Here is a 20,587-nt window from a genome sequence, read left to right as displayed (position 1 = left end):
TATTTTTCTTGCTTTTCATTGTTTACTTCAAAATACGTTCAGGGGGCTCCATTAAATTGATCTACAATAAACGGTTTGTTTCAGTTTATCATTTCAAGTGGGGAATAATCAGAACTAAAATAAAAATGTCACCATATACTGGCTGATAAAAATCTTAACTTTGCTTGCTGCAGGTGACAATAAAACTTTTCCTGAAAGGATCATAATTAAGCAGTGTTTTGGGTGAATATCTGTTTTTGGATATATGTGCATCTGCCATGGCTGACATCAGTGGAAATTACACATTACCTTCTGAGGAGAAAATTTAGCTCTCAGAGCTTTTCTGAAATTTAAAGGTCACAGAAATAAAATGTCTAAACACCAGTAAGAAATAGATAAGAAGTTTGTCACTGCAAATGTGTGCAATGTGCAAAATATGTTTAAGTTTGTGTATAAGTAATGTGGCTGGTTTCATGGTATAACATATATTCTAAAACGTAGGAAAGAAACAATGAGGTTTTGTTGTTACAACTCGGAAAAACCCCCACTTATTTTCAAAGTTCTACTCTGTTCTTCATGGCTGTCTCCTTGACTGTTATACTGCATGCAGACTCCTGCAGGGATCCCTCAGGGGCTGAAAAACCATCAAGAGTAAATGCGAAAAGATTTTTTCCATGTCTCACAGGCTTGTCAACACAACACAACAGGACCTTTCTGTGATCAGTGCTTGCCTGGCTTCTATGGAAGTCCATCCCAAGGAACTTCTGAGGACTGCCAGCCCTGTGCATGTCCTCTGAGTTCTGTTACAAACAAGTAAGCTGCTTATGTGAGATTTTCTTTTGCATCTTCAGCAAAATCAGAAAGTGAGATAAAGAAAAAATGTCGTGAAATCTGAAGGAGAGAGAGAAGGACTTTTTTTCTCCCTCTTCATTTGACCTTATCTCATAGAAACATTGTTTTTCCAGGTAGACAAATGTATAGACTAAGCTAAGACAGGCTGAATAAACTGGCGCAATTTGTATGTGAAGGTTGAAAGTAATGCTTCAACCTATCCTTGAACTTGGCAGCAAAATCACCGTTATCTTTCATGTTGTTTCAGAAAACAACAGAAGGACAGAAGTGTTGCATGTGAAAAAGGCGCTCGGTACAGAAATTGGACAGATTTGGTAGAAAAAGGGCCAGGTTTTTAGGAAGTTTTAAAATCTTCCTTTCCTTTAAAAGAAAAAAAACCCAAGAAGAGTTTTTGAAAATGATAGCTTTATTTTGACATATTGTAATGTTTAAAGCATTGATGTTAATCTAGAAAGAATTGCAATTACATGGTTATATAGATGGATATGTGCATGGACTTGAAGGGTGGATACTGAATGTTTGTAGAAGTCTTGTGATTCTGTGTATTGATACTGACTGCCATAAATGTTGTTGATAGTTTCAGTCCTACTTGCCAGCTGAGTGAAGGAGGTGGAATTGTCTGTGACAAATGTCTTCCAGGCTATACTGGTTCTCAGTGTGAAAGGTATGTACAGTAGCTTTGGGTAAAATATCTATATCGTTGCCATCACTAACTGTTCATCATTCTACTTGCCTTGAATTGTTCATACCACATGTACAGAACATTCCTAATAAAATCTTCCTTCCCATTTTGTCTTTGCTTGTAATACAGAGACACTTTAGACAAAAATTTAATAGGAAATACTCCCTTGGGTGGGGAGAGTGTTTGACATGACTGCATTCCAGCTGATAAAGTTTTTAATCCCTGGTGCAGGTGTGCTATTGGTTACTATGGAAATCCACTCATGCCTGGACAATCGTGTGCTCCTTGTGAATGCAATGGCAATGTAAACCCTCAAGAAGATGGCCACTGTGATACCTTCACAGGACAATGCCTGAAATGTCTGGGGAACACAGCAGGTCACCACTGTGAAAAGTGTGCTGATGGGTATTATGGGGATGCAGTGATTGAGAAAAGCTGTCGTGGTAAGCTATTATTATTACTCTCAAAATTTAAAGAACACAAAAATGTGGTGTACGTGTAGCAGAATGGATGGGGAGATATGCACCTTTGCTGATGAAAGAGTTAACCTTCAAGTTGTGAGTTGGCAAGTGCAGGTTGAAAACTATGGGGTTGGGTTAGCCTGAGGAAGGAATATATTATGCTAGGGTCTGACACTTCATATTCCTGAAACTTACTGGCTTGCTTAACAGGGTCCCTCCAGTGAGCTGCTGTAGACATTTCCTACTTCTGAACGTTACATACAGGGCTGGAAGAAACAAACTTCTCAAATGTATCTATTCACAGAAGTGATTTTTTTATCTTTTAGCCCAAATGTGTAGTACAGGTATTACTGTAGTGTATTAACGTCTATGGGATATAAACAGGTGAAAAACACATTATATACCAAATTGGGAATTCTGTATAATAATGAATGCATATAGATAGACATTAATACATTTTTTTTATTTGGTTTCTTTTTGTCTAAACATAAGCCTGTGCGTGCCATGTGAATGGTTCCCTTTCAAGTACTTGCCATCATGAGACAGGCTTCTGTCAGTGCAAATCAAACGTGATCGGAGAAAGATGTGATAAGTGCTTGGTAAGCAAATATTTACCTGTTCCTAATATCTACATTTTCTTGTATCTTGGTCTTCCCGTTTATCTATAGATACTGATTAGAGCAGATACAGAGAATAGCAGCAGATATATTCAGGGGAGAGGGGACCTGTTGCTGGAGCGGAGAGTGAAGCTTTGTCTGCCCAGGTTTCTGCGGTTGCAAGTTGCTCTGCCTGTGCTCTTTGCAGATGTGAAGCTATATAGTTGACTCAGCACCGTTCTGAATAGAGCTGTTCAGGCTAGTGCTGCTCTCACTGCCAGTCTGCAGTCATGTTGGCTTACCGAAAAAACAAACTGAACAGACCTGAAGGGATCTTAGCGCTGTGCTTCTGCAAAATGAAGTCTGAGTGGGAATATCTGAAGAATGTGGTTGGTGATAATAAATACATCATGGCTGAACGCCAAAAAGGGATTCAGCTAAAAGACAGGCCTGTTATAAGAACAAGTAGATATTCACTGGTGATACAAAACCGCAGTTTCCAGCCTTTGCTAAGTGTAGAACTGCCTCAGAGACCAGAGCGGGTAATCTGTGCCCAGTTACTGCCCTTGTGCCAGCCCAGCTGAATGCCTTTCAATCCACATGTATCATAGGTCACTGACCTGCTCTGTTCTGGTCTTTCATTCATATTCACAGAAATTTGTGCCTGATCAGCACAGCCCACCCTCACCTCATGAAAGTCTTTAAATTAAAATAACCTCAGACTTTAAAACATAAAGTCTCACTGATGAGATTAGAGAACCATGAGAGCGTTTCAGTGTTCGCTCTTTCACCCAAATGCATACTTGCATATAGCTGGGAACAGTGAAGAGATAAGGCCAGGGAGTCCTCCCGTAGCAGTCACACAGTGCTGACCAATATTCATGCAGGTCAGACAGCAGGGAAAGTAAACGAGAAAATAAGAGTGTACATCATATTGTTTTCAAAAATTTATGAAATATAGCTTCAATGTATTTACTTCCTGTCCAACAGAATGGTTATTATGGCCTGCTTACTGGGCTTGGCTGCATTCCCTGCAACTGCAGTCAATTTGGCTCAGTCTCCGAGGACTGCAATCATCAGGGGCAGTGTCACTGTGTACCAGGAGTGGCTGGAGAAAAGTGTGATCGTTGTGCTCATGGCTTTCATGCGTTCCAGGATGGTGGCTGCACACGTAAGCTCTAATCTGTGATCTTTTCAGGGTTTGTCTGGAATTTCTTTCAGCAATATATTTTATCTTAAACTCTGGCAAAGGTCAGTTGTTTTGAGGACCCTGTGGAAAAATCTGTAGAATGGTCTCCTAATACTTTGATTAAGCTAGGGGACAAAACATTTCTTTGATAGCTTGTTGTGTGGTTCCTTGTAAAAGGTGGTGACTATGAAATAACAACTCACAAAGGTTGCATGAGAGAAATATTGCATCCTCAATAGCTCCTTTGTCTCTTTTTACAAAAGCCTTCAATCTTTCAGAGAGAATAGAAACTTCTTTTTTTCTGCAATCATAAAAGTTGAGTGACTACTCTTACAGATTTTTACCTTGTTTTTTCACTTAATTCTTAAAAATACTTTTATACTTTGATGTCATTGACTATTTTCCCATCATCACCTGGGTGTGCACAATTTTTAGTCATGATATAGAGGAAAATGTTAATCCAAATGGAGAACATGCTATCAAAACACCTAATTTATCATGTTAATAAGATGCCCTTTTCAACACAGTATAGCTAAAGGAATTCCTACCTTTTCTCCAACCTGACAAACATTTTTTTCATGCCTCAAATAGCATAGTAGTATGAAATCTGCAGTGAGATTATGTGATATGATTATGTTTTGGAACACGTATACTGTGTCTTTACTAAGAATCAAAGATCCCTTAGGTACCTTTAACCATTTCAGTCTCGAAAATTTTGTAAATATTATTAAAACAATTAATAAAACCATTTTTCTGAACTTCTGCTTTTTAGCAAGAATAGTATTGCATTTCTTAAATAGACAAGTGCTTCATGCAGCAGTTAGTTATTATAAAAATAGTTATCCATCCCTATTATTCACTAAGCAATTCTTGAAAAGTACTAATTCCTGAGATGAATCCTTTCACCTGCTTGAGAACATTATCATATCTCCTGATGAGTTTTGTATCCTCTATAATAGAATTTTTTTTCCTACAAATTTACTCTTCTCCACAATAATTTTGTTTGTCTTTGTTGATTCCCCTGTGGAAATGCAGCACTGCTTTTTAAACCACCGAACAGGCTATGTCAAGAAGCAATAATGGGCTTTCAATAAAAAAGATTAAATGTCACTGTGGTCATAATTTATTCTCAATGATTAGGGATGGCAAGGAGTTCCTAGTGGAATGGATAAACTGTACTGCATAACTAAGAAAAGTAAGACTATCAGTGGTCTTGGAGTTTCTTTGTATCTAAAGCAAGGATAAAGTTAATCATTCGGTCCTATTTCTCTTGCAGCCTGTGACTGTGCTCATACTCAGAACAATTGTAATGCTGATTCTGGCCAATGCATTTGTCCCCCTCACACCCGAGGACCAAAATGTGAACTCTGTGAAGAAAATCACTGGGGACTCTCTCCTAAACTTGGCTGCAAGGTATGGTATGCTGGCCGAAAAGCCATGGCTGTTAAAAACAATTCACCTTATACTAATGTCAGTATTGGACTCTTGTTTTGAGAACCTCAATCATTATTCTCTGTCTCAAAGTGTTAGTGCAACATGCTCACATTAAAAAAAAAAATCAGAAAAAAAATCAGTCTGTAAAGTGTTTATTGTGGAACCTTCTAAGAAAGCTGGTTTTGAAAATACTGATCAGTGTGCCTACTCTGGATAGGTGCATAGATCGTATTAAAACTTTGAAGTGTGTATTCTACCTTTTAATTGCTTAAATAGTAACACTAAAACAGATTTATAGCAACAATTAGCAACAAGGAACATAGTTTCTGTGCTAATCAAGGAGTGATGATATTATGGTTTTAAGAACAATGAAATCTAGCTTATCTTGAAAGTCACTGCATGCTTTTTTACTGAATATTTAAAATCAAAATGGTATAAGGTAGTTAATGTTTTATGAATGGAAAAATGGTAACTCCCATTAGCTCAGCTTAATATTTATGATTAAGCAGTAAACTGCCAACTCGGTGCAAATCCAAGGAGTAGCAACCATTTATGCAATTAGGTTCATGCAGTAGATTCCTGACAGATATGGCATTGGGCCAATCTTTATTTTATAAATGTTGAGATTTTAAAAAGCCTCAGAATTACATGAATGTAATGTGTAATTTCAATGGAGAAACCACAAATATAATCAACTTGACAAGGTCTGTCATTATATGCAGTAAGTACTTGACAAGTACAAGTATCGGCCAAATTGTTTTCTTTTTTCTCTCTTTAATTTTTTAGAGTAAGGATGATAAAATAGTCCTGTAATATCTCTTCAGAGTTTATCATCCTAGTGATTTATAGCAACTTACTTGGCAGCCGGTCTTTAAACCGCTGCTTTGTCAGCTACCAGCTACTGTCATTCTTACCTAATGTTCTGCAAATACAATGTTCTGGTCCCTGTGCCTTTCCCTTGAAGTGTTTCTTTCATAGGGTGATTCCACAGCACTTCCCAGTGATCAAGTTTAGTTAAATACGTAACTGTTCACTTTTGCGAAGTTGTTCAGCATTCCTTGTGGTTACAGCATCACAGTAATTAACATTAATTACTCTTAAGGTATTTTAGTTATTTTCTTGATGCAACAAACTATACTGTGATCTGCAGGTAACAGTCCCAACAGAGGCTCCCCTGTGCTGAATAGTCAGCTGTGGCAGGTTGAGATCCAGTGCAATGTCTACCGGCAAACCCTGGAAAGGCTCTTGCGTGCTCTCTACATGGATGAAATGAGGGGGGGGGAGATGCTATCAGAAACCCAGCTGGTCTGTTTTTGCAACACAGACTGCATTAGTGGGATACTTCATCTGGCTCCATTTCTTGCAGTTTTCTTGGTATTCAGCATCCATTTCTGGGTGCAGCGATGGAGCAGAACTGTAGTCATGTTTTGCTTACAACCCTTTTCAAGTGTGCTGTAGCACAGTTAATTGTACCTTAGCGTCCTTATTTATCTTTATCACATATAGATAGAGATTGAAGTACGTGTAAATTATTTCTATTATTATGATTCTTAAAACAGGGTTTGACGTTCAGAGCTGTAGACCTTTAATGGTATCTGGGAGCCAAAGTTGTCAACTTGTTTGGTCATAAAGTGTATTAGACTAGGCAGTGTAGTACCTAGTGCTTGCTGCTAGGGTAAAAACTGCCTAATACAAAGAGTACTAATGGTGAGCAGCAAACTTGTGAAGAATGCAAAAGGATACATAGTGGTGCTAATTTTGTGGGTCTTTGTGTAGAGTGCTTTACAAGGTAAGGCTTTTCATCCCAAGGAGAGATGATGAGGAAAGAAGACTCGGGAAAATGCTTACAGTCGGGTAATGATAGATGGAATGTACTTTTTGCCTGCACTGTTAGAAATAACCACAGAGCAAAATTGGACTTCTTAAGTAACCACAGATAGGAAATTAAGACTGAAGATTAGAACCAAGCTGTTTCAAAGAAGAATGACAAATTAAGTACATCCACTTTGTGTATTTGTAATAACAGGTTCATATTACTGATTGGATAATGAAGGATGGGCTCTGCCAGGGAACAGTATTAGTATTCCTTTGGTACTGAGCTGCAGTGCATGCTGAGCTTCCCACCTTTGGATGCAATGAGATTCTTGGTTCCTCATCAAGTAGTAAATGAAGCTTGAGCAAGGTGTAGAGCCTATGAATGCTTCTTGAAATCTTAAAAGAATGTCAGTATTACGATTTTTCTTTCTATCATATTTATAAAATTATTGTACTTACAGATTTCTTTCATCCAACATTTGTATAACATTATTTTAATTTACTTGCTGCACTCAATACATAGTATTTTAAATAAAATCTTTTGGAATATTTTTTTTCCTGGAACAGGTTCCTTCAACTCCTTTGATTCCCAACCCAGATTTGGGAATCAACAAAGCTTCTTACTTTTTGCCATCCACTGTTCACTGGAAATGCAGTTCTTTGTTGAAATACAAACCAAACAACCCCATTTCTATGTGGAAGTTCTTTCCTTTTATTATTGTGTAGTAATTGTTGACAAACATTGAGTTTTAAGGGCACTCTAAATTTACTGTGCTGTTTAAATGTGCACTCTAAATTTACTGTTGCAACAAAATTGTTTTTAAAGATCTGCTATTTATGAACATTTCTTCTTTTCATCTAAGGCTTGCAACTGTAGCAACACTGGTTCAACTAGTCTCCAATGTGATGTACTGACGGGTCAATGCCAGTGCAAAGTTGAATTTGGTGGACAAGACTGTTCCAGGTGTGCATTAGGCTACAGAGACTACCCGGACTGTGTTGCCTGTGACTGTGATTTGAGTGGAACCAAAGTGGAGATGTGTGATGACACTGAAGGACTTTGTGGTTGTGAAGAAGAAACTGGCATCTGTACCTGCAAGGTACTGAAGTATTCAGACCCTTTTGGGACAGCATTGGGGTTTTCTGGACATTTATTACATAAATCATGGAAGATGTAGGGCTGAAAGAACTTCAAAAGACAATCTGCATCCCTTCTTTGAGACATTTCTGAGTGCACCTAAATCACCCCTAAAGGATTTTCTGTACCAGTGCTAAACAGGTCTTATTATTAGTCAGCGGGGTTAAAAACTGCGAGATGATGTTCCCCACTTTGGACAGACACAACACAGCTGTAGGCAGAAGAGATAGTAATGTTACCAACATTTCTGTTCTCAGAAATTCCTGTGATAATACTAGACAGTTTGTCTCTCCTACCTCCCTTTGTTTTGTTTTACATAGCCAGGTAATTTCATTTCCAGTTTGTGGTTATAAAATTATTGTGGCACAGTACTGTAGTTCTCTTTTAGACAGAATTCATGGAATTTGATGTGCATGTGTGTTAAGAAGTCAGGATCAAGACCCACTGTATGCCTAATCACAAAGAGTAATTTCTAGCTGACTAATGCTGAACCCTTGCTAAGTTTGCAAAACAGCCACTGTACATCTGATGATAGAAAAAATGACTGGTGTCTTTCTAGTCTTGTACAGAATTTGGCATATTTCACGACTACGGTCTCACTGCAGTCCTAAATTCAAATAGATTGCATTTGATGAATTTAGGATCCATGTGTTTATTCTGTATTAAGTGAATTTCTGTAACCGCATCATTCTTGTAGTATATTCAGAGTCGTCTTTTTCGTGGCTTAGTATTGTAAGGTAGAAATGAATGAGGATGCATTTGTCTTGCTTTTCCTTTTGCTCCTAAATTTCCGTCTGCCTCCTTTTGAATAAGACAAAGCACTGGCCGTGAGTTCTGGGACAAAATTTTTTAAAATTTTGTTAAATGTATGAGAATGGTGCTCATGACTTCAGTGTCACTATATTGCTCTGTATGATGTAAATGCCTTCTGATACCAAGGACAATGCCATACAAACCATTTTTAATGGTACAATTTTTACATGTTTTATTTATCCCACTTGCTTTTTTCTACAATTGCATTTTGCCTTGCAAATAGTTCCAATAATAATAGTTCATAACTCATATGCATTATTTCTTAGTTGCTATTTAAAAGTGTTTTTTTTTCTCAGTACACATAGAACATTGGAGAAGAACCAGCTGTAATAGATAAAAGTATTCTGATGCAATGAGCAATACAGATAAAATGTTTCTACCTCAAGCCAGGGAAAACTATTCCTTCATAGAGTCTAGGAATACTTTGCTGCAAGGGTTGCACTTCTGAGTGCAGGTCACATTAATTGATATTATCTTGAAGTTTCTGAGCAGATAATCTCTGATAAAAAGGTTGATTTTTTCTTAACTTAAAAGCATAAATTCCCTACGTGCTGTTTTGGCAATGAATGATTTCATTCTCTGTGTAGAGATAGATAGACAGCACTTCTACAGCTTCTTCCATCCTAGATGTGAAAGCATTTTAAAAAAACTAATTAAATGTTAGAAAACTCCCGTGAAAAAGCTATTATATTCTTAGCCTCATTATACAAATGGAAAAAATGAAATACAGAGAAGTTTTTTCTGCTCATACACACATGGTTTTATTAGGTTTGGGAACAGCACATTGATTCAGATGATATAGCCTGCTCTTTTGAAAATCCACATGATGATGATAGGAAGAAACCAATAAATACAAAATGGAAAATCTTAATGTTTTTTTAAATGTGGTTATGTTGCAAGTTCAAATTTGTTTCCTATGCTATAACCAAAGGCAATGCTTAAGAATATCACGTATATTGCTGATAGTGAAGTCTGAATTGACATTCTTGTGTAAAAAAAGGAAACATTAAATACAGAGATTTAGTAGTATAGATTTTTCTGAAAAGGTGGGAATCTGTTCTTGAAAGACTGAGTGATAGAAAAGAACTTACTTCAAGACAATGAATGTATGCCTTCATAGGTCTCTCTCCAATCTTCCGGTTAAAGGTGCCAGTGGGCACTGACTGTAGTTTTGGGTGTTTCTTCAAGTTGGACTTACCAGTTGAGAATTGAGTGCAAAAACAGACACTTGGGAATAGGTCCCCTGATTCCTATTCATACGGAGCAGTTTCTTTGGCTTTGAGAACCCATTTTCGCGGGGGGGGGGGGGGGGGGGGGCGCGGTGGTCATAGATTTTTCTGTCTTGAATGGAAATGTATTGCTAGAAATTCAAATACATGAGTTTAGCTTGAATGTTCCGTGGTGGTGGGTTTTTTTTAAAAAAAAACAACCCAGCATTGGAAAATAATGAAACAATAATGTACTGCATAATAAAATAGAACAGATATAATAATTGACTTCCTATTATGTAGTTTAGGTAGCAACTAGTTTTTCTTCCAAAAAGAACCATCTTTCATTCAGCTAGCAAAGTAACATGAGTGTGCTGTTATGTTTTTTTTTATTTCCTCCAGGAAAATGTATTTGGTCTACAATGCAGCGAGTGTAAACCTGGAACTTTTGCTCTGTCTGCTAACAATGCACTAGGTTGTACTCCGTGCTTCTGTTTTGGGATGTCCACATTTTGTTCAGAACTAGAAGATCATGTGAGAATTCCTGTAAGTAAAGTGACATAGATATACAGACACAGTTTGGTGTTAACCTCATGTTAGGTACCACACTGGTGTGCCTAATGTTGCATACATTTCATGAATCAGGCTGAATGTAATTGGCTAGCTTATGGAGGCAGTGGCATATGGCAGCACAAAAAAGAAAGCAAATGGTAAGTGGTCATCGTCTTATTTCTGAAACCTTGTGTTTCACCCTTCACTTTAAAAAAAAACCCCAAATATCAAACATGTTTCCCAATTGTTTGGTTTGGGCATTTATTACTCTAAGGTGGGCTATTGACTATCTCAAAGCAGCTAAAACTATTAACAGTATATTATACTGACATAGAATATTTTTGTTGAATGAATCTTTTGCTCTTTGTGTTGCAGATAACCTTAACTCCAGATCAGTCCATTCTGCATGTAGTAGCTCAAAGTAACCTGACTGGAACAGTGGAAGGAGTATTTTCACAATTTCCTGATGTTTTACTGGATGCTGCCATAGTCAGAAAATACTTAAATACAGAAACATTTTACTGGAGGTTACCAGAGCAGTTTCAGGGAGACCAGGTGAGATCATTAAATAATTAGAATGCTTTATAGATAATTTCTTTACAGTCTAATAGTCACTCCTTTATTGTATAATAGCCACTTTATCTTGATAACATTTTTCTGCATTAGTTCTATTCTTGTAGGTTATTACAAATTACACAATATTACACATATTCAGTGGCTGAACTTTGTCGGAGTTTCCCTTTGTTCAGTGTCGACGGCGGAGCGGGAGTGCGATTCCGGAGTAATGACAGATCCCAATATGAGTATGGTCATTCTCCTTTATTCATGCATATAACAGGGTTTATATAGTTATCTACTATAGGCACGCTCTTCATAACAACCTATGGTTGGTTAATTACAGCTGTACACGCGCTCAATAATAAGCTATGATTGGGTTAAAGTTACTGTCCACGCGCTTATTGCTTCTACTCGATTGGCGGTTGGCAGCAGGACATGTTAGCCGCTTACTTCACCTCCTTCTAGATACAGTTTCGTTACAGTTGTTTACCCGTCCCCATTGTTCTTTGTTCTATCCGGGGAAGTCCCTGCGGTCAGCCTGCTGTGTCAGCATGTATTAGTTACTTTTTGATACATGGGTTGCTCAGCGATACCAGATCATGGCCTTGCTGAATCAGCCATTCTTCCACAATTCCCCCTTCTTGTTTTTGAGCAACCCATATCGTAGAAATAGACTTGTTAATCATTCTTTGCATACATTGTAATAAGCAAGGAACACACAGTAATATGCATAAAAATATAATCAGACACAGTCCCACAATCTTTATTAAGCTAACTAGCCAGCCACTAAAACCTAACTTGCCAAACATTTTGGTTAACCAATCCCACGGATCCTCTATTCTTAATTTCTGGACCCCTTCTTTTAACATTTGAATACTACGGTGAATTGACTCGGAGTGATCCAATAAGTTCATACAACACATACCTTCTATCTCTTCACACCCATGACCCTGTGCCAAGAGTAAAAAATCTATGGCTGCTCTATTTTGCAGGGTAGCATGCCGTATTGAATCTACATCCATTAGTAGCCCTGTAAGGGCCTCAGAGGTTGCGTTTGATTGCTTTGCCAATTGTTGTTTCTGTTTACTTCGTTTGCTAATCTGGTCACTTGTAGTCGTATCTATTGTGGTCGTGTCAATGGCATCTGTATCTGTGAGCGACTCCCTTGCTGCCCTGTCTTTGTTGTGCCATTGACAAACGACCGCAAACGGTGACTCGGCCAGGTTGCAAACCAAAAGTGAAATTTGAAGGTTGAGGATTCGTCGGGTCGTCCAAGCTACAGAAAGTTTATCTACTATGCTTTGCAACACGGCATAATGTTTAGGCGTTAGCAAAACCCTTTCTGCAGGGTGCGACCCTCGGAGCAGTTCAGTTAGTGGTTTGATATCTTCACTAGTAATTCCAGCACAGTTACGGACCCATTGAATATCTCCCCAAAGGGTTTGTATGTCTGTTAATGTTTCTAACGGGGTTTTTAACGTAAGTTTTTGAGGCCGAATTTTTGATGTTTCTATGGTCCAGCCTAAATATTTCCATGGCGCAGACTGTTGAATTTTTTCTGGTGCCACTACGAGCCCCTTGTCTGCTAACAACACAGTCAGCCGTTGGATATCTTTTGTGGTAAAAGGCTGTTGTTGACAACGTAGAATATCATCCATATAATGGTAAATAATGGTATTAGCCCACTCCTGTCTTACTGGCTGTAGCGCTTTGGCTACGTAAAGTTGGCATAACGTAGGCGAATTTTTCATTCCCTGTGGCAGAACTGCCCACTCATATCAGTCAGCTGGGTTCGCCTTGTTTATGGATGGAACTGAAAAGGCAAAGCGCTGAGTGTCCTGAGAACGTAAAGGGATAGTAAAAAAGCAATCTTTAAGATCAATTATCAATATGTGCCAGCCTGCTGGCAACATGGTTGGCGATGGCATTCCAGGTTGTAATGCTCCCGTAGGTAACATTTGAGCATTGATCTTTCGAAGATCATGTAACAACCTCCACTTGCCCGATTTTTTGGGAATTACAAAAATGGGGGTATTCCACGGGATAACAGAAGGCTTAATATGTCCTTGGGCTAATTGTTTGGCAACCAATTGTTTGGTCATTTGCAATCCCTCTTTAGTCATGGGCCACTGGTCAACCCAGATAGGATCATCAGAGATCCATGTCAGTGGGGGGTTGTGCGATTGCTCCCCAGTGCCCATAACTAAAAAGGTTTAGTCGTCAGGACGGCCCCTATCTGGCTTAATACGTCTCGCCCAATTAAGGCTTCAAGACCGTTGGGGAGGGACAAAACGTGTACCTGATTATTTACCCGCTGTCCCTCTGGGAAGGTTATTTGTATCGGCTCACGGCTAATGTAGGTAGCCGATTGACCCCCTACCCCAGCAACAGCAGTTCCTGCTGGTTCTAGTCTCCATTGTGGAGGCCAAAGTGAATAGCTTATGATGGTGATATCTGCCCCCATATCCATCATCGCGTTTAACCATACAGTGAGGCCCTGTAGGTCCGGTTGCTGGAGGCTGACTTTTATCATTGGCCTGTGGTTTAATTTTGTCGAAAAACACACTGCTGTTCCAGTGGAGCCAAAGCTTCCACTGCCCCGCTTCCTCTCACTTGGCAGGGAATAGGTCACTGGGCTCTTAAAAGCAAGAATCTGAGCAATCCGACTTCCCTTGGGCACAAAAAGCGGTGGGCTCAAAGTGTAAGCCATTATGTAGATTGTCCCTTCATAGTCAGCATCAATAACACCTGGAATAATGATTAGTCCCTTTACTCCAGCAGAGGAGCGTCCCAATAAGAGCCCCCCTATCTTTTGATCCCCAGACATCAATGGCCCACTAGCATTGCTGGGGACCTTGCAAACTTCAGAGTTAGTTAGCGTGACCTCTACTGCTGTTTCCAGGTCAACCCCCAGGCTCCCTGTGGTTGCTGGGACGTGGTTGTCGAGAAACCCCCCTGGTTCTCGCTTGGAGAGTGCATTTGTTTCCGCACGCGCCCTCTCTCCGCGCTCCCCTTCGGGTTTCCCAAACAGGCCTTTTGGGCGTGAGTACCCTTTTGACATCTGTCACACCAAACTGTCGCTCTACAGTTCCGGCGGCTATGCCCTTTCTCCCCACAGCGATAACAGTTCCCTTTAAAAGTCCGCGGGGTCCCAGACGATCGCTGCACAGCAGCCGCCAACGGTTGCACCACTTCCCTAATGGCAGTCTGCAATGTGGCGGCCATTACTTCAATTTGTTTTCGAATCTGAGCACGCTCCACTCGCATGAGCATGTCCTCTACTCCTGCACCTTTTGGCAGGGTGGCTAATATGTTTTTTGTGGCATTGTTAGCGTTATCGAAAGCTAAAATTCGAAACATTTGCTGTTTGTTATCCTCCCCCAAATCTGGATGATCCCTTACCGCCCCCCACAGGCGATCGACAAAATGACTATACGCTTCAGTGGCACCTTGCTGTACAGAACTAAAGGATGGAGCGGACGAACCGGGCAAGGCTAAAAAGGCGTCTAGTGCCAGTCTGGCAGACATCCGCAACAAAACAGGAGGAAAGGTCAACTGAGCATTAATATCGTTAAATCTTCCCGTCCCCGTTATCATTTCCGCGGTAACCCCATAGAGGGGATCCCCCTGCGTTTGATGCTGTGCCGCAGCACCCGCCGCCCGCCGTGACCACTCCGACCCCCATAACAAATACTGCGTAGGTGACAATAAAAGCCGCATAAGGTTTTGGCAGTCAGCAGGGCACATGAAATCCGCCGAAAAAATCCAAATTACAATCTGACGTGAAGCTTCTGATTTTATCCCATACTGGGACACAGTGTTTTTTGCTTGCTGTAGGATTTTCCAATCATGAGGCGCCCACTTATTGCCGTTATTCTCTTGCAACACAGGAGAAGCACTCGCCCCCAAGCTGGATGCCACTTGCCACTGCCCGTCCAGCATAGCGTCTCTAGCCACTTCGCTCCAGCGTCTGGGCTGAACTGTCGCTGGTGGCGCAGGGAGGCAAGGGGGTAGGGATCCCCCTGATGCCCCGGACAGGTGCTCCATTCCTCCCCTCTGGGCTGTAATTGCTAAGTCCTGCAACTGTTGCACCACCTTCTTCAGGAGCTCACCCTCGTTGTCCGCGGGCTCACCTTGAGGTGGAGCAGTTGGCGAGGGAGGGGTTGCCGGTTCGGGCCATCCCTCTCCTGTTGCCTGTCGCTCTTCCCCCGCGGTCGCCCCAGGTGAAAGGGGGACCCCTTTACCGCTAGTTTCTGCGTCTTTGCAGTCCGTAAGCGGAGGGTAGGTCTTATGCGGTTCAGAAGCGCCGTTGCCCCCTAGAATGCTATGCTTGACTTCCAAGGCAGTTTGTTTGGGGGTGCCCGACATACCTCGGACCGCAGACAGCCCAAAGAACCGAGACAGTCCAGGTTCTGTATTCTTCAGTTTATCAGGCAAGGGTTCTGGGGCTAGCATTTGAGCGGCCGCACAAGCCACCTCTCTTTCAGCTTTCATGGCCTTTAAAGTCTCTAACACAGACCTCCACAGTTCCCGCACTGTTTTAATCTCTTTTTCCGACTTTTCGTCCCCTGTGATGGTTTGCTCCCACATAGTATTGCCAAGCTCTCGCCACTCAAGGACGGAAAAAATAGTATGACTGTCCTTAAAATGTCCCCAACGTTGTCCTAATTTAATCAACTTATATAGCTGCTTTACCGTTGTCTCAATCCCTCTCTTTGAGAGGATACTTGCGAGCAATGTCGCTGCCGCCTCTGTTTCCATAGTAGCGGTGGCTTCCCTGGGAGGCAGTTGGCCAGACTACTCCGTTATCTATCCCCTCCGATCATCAGGATAGTATGACTCCCAGCCGCTAGTTTCCCGCTCCCCTTCTCTCGCTGCTCTTACCGCAGTCTCGAAGAGGCGTGCCAAACCATCCTCTGCTACCAGATGTCGGAGTTTCCCTTTGTTCAGTGTCGATGGCGGAGCGGGAGTTGCGATTCCGGAGTAATGACAGATCCCAATATGAGTATGGTCATTCTCCTTTATTCATGCATATAACAGGGTTTATATAGTTATCTACTATAGGCACGCTCTTCATAACAACCTATGGTTGGTTAATTACAGCTGTACACGCGCTCAATAATAAGCTATGATTGGGTTAAAGTTACTGTCCACGCGCTTATTGCTTCTACTCGATTGGCGGTTGGCAGCAGGACATGTTAGCCGCTTACTTCACCTCCTTCTAGATACAGTTTCGTTACAGTTGTTTACCCGTCCCCATTGTTCTTTGTTCTATCCGGGGAAGTCCCTGCGGTCAGCCTGCTGTGTCAGCATGTATTAGTTACTTTTTGATACATGGGTTGCTCAGCGATGCCAGATCGTGGCCTTGCTGAATCAGCCATTCTTCCACAGAACTTATTTATAGCAAGCACAAACAATATGTTTACATTACTCTTTCCTAGTGAGATTTTTCTTGGCCCTGTAAATTGGTAACACCCATATTTAATTACCATGTTACTCTTCAGAGATCATATGGGGGGGAAAGAGTGTTATATTCAATTTTACTTTAGAAACCTGAAAGAGTTTTCAACCTTGATGCTAGATTCAGTATATAGATCATGCAATCTCTATTGCTTAGGAATTAAATGAAAATTGAATGCACACCTTGAAAGGGCCTAAAAGAAGAAACTGAGACTGCTTTTTAGAAATATGGATTTAACCTTGGTGCAAAAATTGCTGAGTTTAAGTCAATTTTCATGTTTTATTGCCAATTCTTCAAAGAACTGACAGTTTTCAAGTCTTCCAATGACATTAAAATATTTTCAGCTAGTAGCTCTAACCTTGGAATAAATAAAAGTAATAATTTTTTATCCAAACAGCTCATCGCCTATGGAGGGAAGCTGAGATATACGGTTGCTTTTTATGCTTTGGATGGCTTTGGAACCTCAAATTTTGAGCCACAGATTCTAATGAAAGGAGGTCACACCAGCAAGTTGGTCATCTACGTAGACATCCCTTCTCCAGAAAACGGAGTAAGAACTGACAAGGAAGTAGAAATGAAAGAGGTAAGCCAAAACATTGGTGTGAAAATATTTCTTTTCTTCTATGAGCTTTTACAGAAAAGTTGTATATATTTAATAAAATACTTTGAAAAATGCATGTCTGACTTCAAATATGCTGAGTAAATAGAGTGCTTGGATTAAAATGCATCGATTTTAGGGAAAAATGTCTCGGAATATTATGCTATAGCAGCAAATAACATTTTGTCATTATTTCCTCTTTTGGAAGTGCTGAAGGTGTTGCTGTGGCAAGCTTTTCAAACACAGACTCAGATTTCAGTGATAAATGACAGGCAACCAGGAATTGTCACTCTCAGGCAGTCTCATACTTTTGTAGCCTGTATGTTACACTCACAGCCCAGGAGAATCATATGGGACGTGAATCTTAGCCTAGCAGGAGCAGTAAGTTGCAGTAGTGCCCACCGGACAACTTCAGAGGAGATAACGATGACCTCCTTTGGTCTCTGGGACTCTCTGCTGACTGGGGCTGAGGTGAGGCCTAGTCTCTTTTCTTGACAGGAGGCAGGACACAGTTACAGCAGCTGTTTCTAACTGCACATAAAATGAGTGCTGTGAAGTTCTGGTCTTTTGGCTGTCTGGGTTCTCCAGATCTAGCCAGAAAAAGCTGTGCCGTGCAGGCCTGGACTGTTTTCCTGTAGAAACTGGTCACGGAAGTTGAGCGCAGGGAAGGAGAGGAGTAAATGGTATAGAACCACGTCTTGTTCTAACACGGAGCAAGATTTTGGATTTTCTGGGACATAGTCACTGTGACTGCATTTCTGAAAGAACACGTAAGGAGGAACAGAGCATTACCTTGAAGTGAGCTTGAACACTCATGGTTTCAATATGTTATGTTTCCCTAGGATTCTTGGAAGTATTTTAACTCTGTGTCTGATGAGTCTGTCTTACGTTCTGACTTCATGTCTGTGCTAAGCAATGTTGAATACATCCTGATCAAGGCAGCTTATGGCCAAGGATTACAGCAAAGCAGGTAAAGCAATCTCTGATTGCATTTAATTATTCTATTGCATTTACTGTAATTTACCCTAGAAATAGTAATTGCATCTGTCAGTCTGGAAACTAACAAGACAAGCAGAGATGCATCCAATGAAAACCCAGTATCTGTACATATTCACAGCTGTGAAGAAGTGTGGTTCCACCTCCAGATTTGGGATTATTTTTGATTCACATGCCCTCAACGATCTTCTTGTTAGCTCTGTCCAAAAATCTGTGGGACAAAACAGATGTACTTCTGTCTAGTGTTTCTGAGGCAGAAATACATACTCTTGCATGGTGGGTTTGTCAAGTTTTGCAGACCAATGGGAATCAACCTGTATTACTTTGAAGTACTTCTGATTTGTTTGTTGGAGGTCCTGAAATCCCATAAATAAGTAAAGAATCTTCAGATTTTATTGAGATATTTGCATGGGGAGAAGGGGATCATGGGAGATTATGTACGGTAGCCCTGACCTTGAAGCATAAAAATGTTTGGATCTCAGTTTTGGTGCTAGGACTTGTCTAGATGTTCCTGCTCTCTTCTGCATATATCTTGTAGAATTGCCAATATCTCAATGGAAATTGCAGTGAAGTTTGAAGAAATGCATCTAGGCAGAGCTAGAGCTCATCTTGTAGAGCAATGTAGATGCCCTGCTGGTTATGCTGGATTGTCATGTCAGGTACAGAATCCTTGAATCCTTTTTGTGTGTCTAATAGTGACATAATAAAAAAAGTTATTTAAATGGCTTTTAAAATTGTTTGTAACCGTTGATAGCCATGATCATATATTTTTTTATTTTACTCCCCTTATAAATAGAGCTGTGCTCCAGGATACTACAGGGGAAAGCATACAGAACTTGGTGTAAAAGAGCCTCACACTCTGATAGCACCTTGTGTGCCATGTCAGTGCAACAACCACAGTGAAACCTGTGATCCTGAAACTGGAAAGTGCTTGGTATGTACAATTTATACATTTTTCTATTGGTTTTACCTGAGCATACAATGGCAGTAACCTATGGAAGGAGTTTCTGGGAGAAGTATATGGCTGTACTATTTGGATAAAATATAATTTCCCCCGTGACACTGAAAAATGGAAAATCTGAGTAGTATTTCCCTTAGGGTCCATTCAGTAAAATTATCAAGCTTTTTGGGCACTAACATCTTCAAAATCATTAATTATTTTAGTTAAAATTTTACTTTAAAAATAACTCATGTATCAGTTCAGTTTATCTGTTTTTCTGTGAGACTTTTTGGGCTTCTGTCCTTGGTCTGGCCAAGGTCTACTTAGTCACACAAAAAAGGAGTAAAGGAAGCAGAAAGCCATACCGCACCACAGACTAGGTCAAAGTCAAATTCTTTGTCTCACAGGAAGAGAATCTTCTGGGCAGCTTTAAATGAGGCTTTTTTAACTCACAGAGACTAAAGTAGTATAAAGATATGCCTCAGCTAAGTTAATTTACTCACTTCTCTCATTTTAACCCAAAGGTTGCAAAGAGGGGCCACATCTGACTAACATATTGCCTCTCTCTTGTGGGCTGACAGCCCTATGGACAGCAAATTCTCAGCTAACCAAATAAGGCACATTAAGTCTGTTCTCTGGTATGGCTCAAAATTCTTTCCTAAAGTTTTTTCAGTTGCTTTGTTTTTCCAATAGTGAGTTGGTTAGTTCAAAGTCAACTTCTGCTGAATTCATTCTTGAAGTCAGTGTTTAAACTGAGTTTCCTTAGTCCTTCAGGCTTTTGTAAACCATTCTTTCACTTTCAGGTTTGTCCTAAAGTATGTATCTCATGAGTAAGAACTATGGTTCTCATTTTTACAAGGCCAAAAAAAAAGGTCTTTCACACTAGTGAATACTAGTCATTCTTCCTCTCAACTTCTCATTGCAGGGGTGGCAAGTCACCTACGTGTTGAGATTACTACTTAGACATTTCCATCTGAGTAGTGTAGGCAAAAGAGATGGTTTTCACCTCTGACTTCTGCTCCCATACAATAGGAGGCTGCATTGCTACTGCTTACTGTTTTCAACTAACCTCTAACACACTCGCAAGAATATGAATCAAAAAAAAGGAAAAAAGAAAAAATAGGGAAAAAAAAAAAGGGAGAAACTGAATTTTATTCACTTAGGGGACTAGTCGGTCAATTTATGTTTATAATACCCATTTAGTGTTTTAATATTAATAGCACTGGCTATTGATCAATATTGTTGACAAATTAAATGTAGTATCTGTGAATCCTGACTGTGGATGGTCCTTGGTTTATAGCATTCAAACACGTTT

At 40.2% G+C, this 20,587-nt stretch overlaps 1 protein-coding gene across 1 annotated transcript in view; it reads left to right on the top strand.

Annotated features, from left to right (window-relative positions):
* LAMA1 (laminin subunit alpha 1) overlaps window positions 1–20,587 on the top strand; it is a 120,482-nt gene that overhangs the window by 61,670 nt on the left and 38,225 nt on the right. Inside the window, exons 17-29 of the mRNA XM_076328962.1 lie at window positions 665–792; window positions 1,409–1,495; window positions 1,745–1,956; window positions 2,467–2,573; window positions 3,561–3,741; window positions 5,036–5,172; window positions 7,872–8,108; window positions 10,570–10,713; window positions 11,095–11,274; window positions 17,136–17,321; window positions 18,179–18,306; window positions 18,871–18,991; window positions 19,129–19,266. Coding sequence (XP_076185077.1) covers window positions 665–792; window positions 1,409–1,495; window positions 1,745–1,956; window positions 2,467–2,573; window positions 3,561–3,741; window positions 5,036–5,172; window positions 7,872–8,108; window positions 10,570–10,713; window positions 11,095–11,274; window positions 17,136–17,321; window positions 18,179–18,306; window positions 18,871–18,991; window positions 19,129–19,266 — 1,986 coding nt within the window. The remainder of the gene's footprint in view (window positions 1–664; window positions 793–1,408; window positions 1,496–1,744; window positions 1,957–2,466; window positions 2,574–3,560; window positions 3,742–5,035; window positions 5,173–7,871; window positions 8,109–10,569; window positions 10,714–11,094; window positions 11,275–17,135; window positions 17,322–18,178; window positions 18,307–18,870; window positions 18,992–19,128; window positions 19,267–20,587) is intronic.

This window comes from Aptenodytes patagonicus, chromosome 2 (genome assembly GCF_965638725.1).
Source record: "Aptenodytes patagonicus chromosome 2, bAptPat1.pri.cur, whole genome shotgun sequence".
Lineage (NCBI taxonomy): Eukaryota > Metazoa > Chordata > Aves > Sphenisciformes > Spheniscidae > Aptenodytes > Aptenodytes patagonicus.
This window is presented reverse-complemented; position numbering and strand designations above follow the sequence as displayed.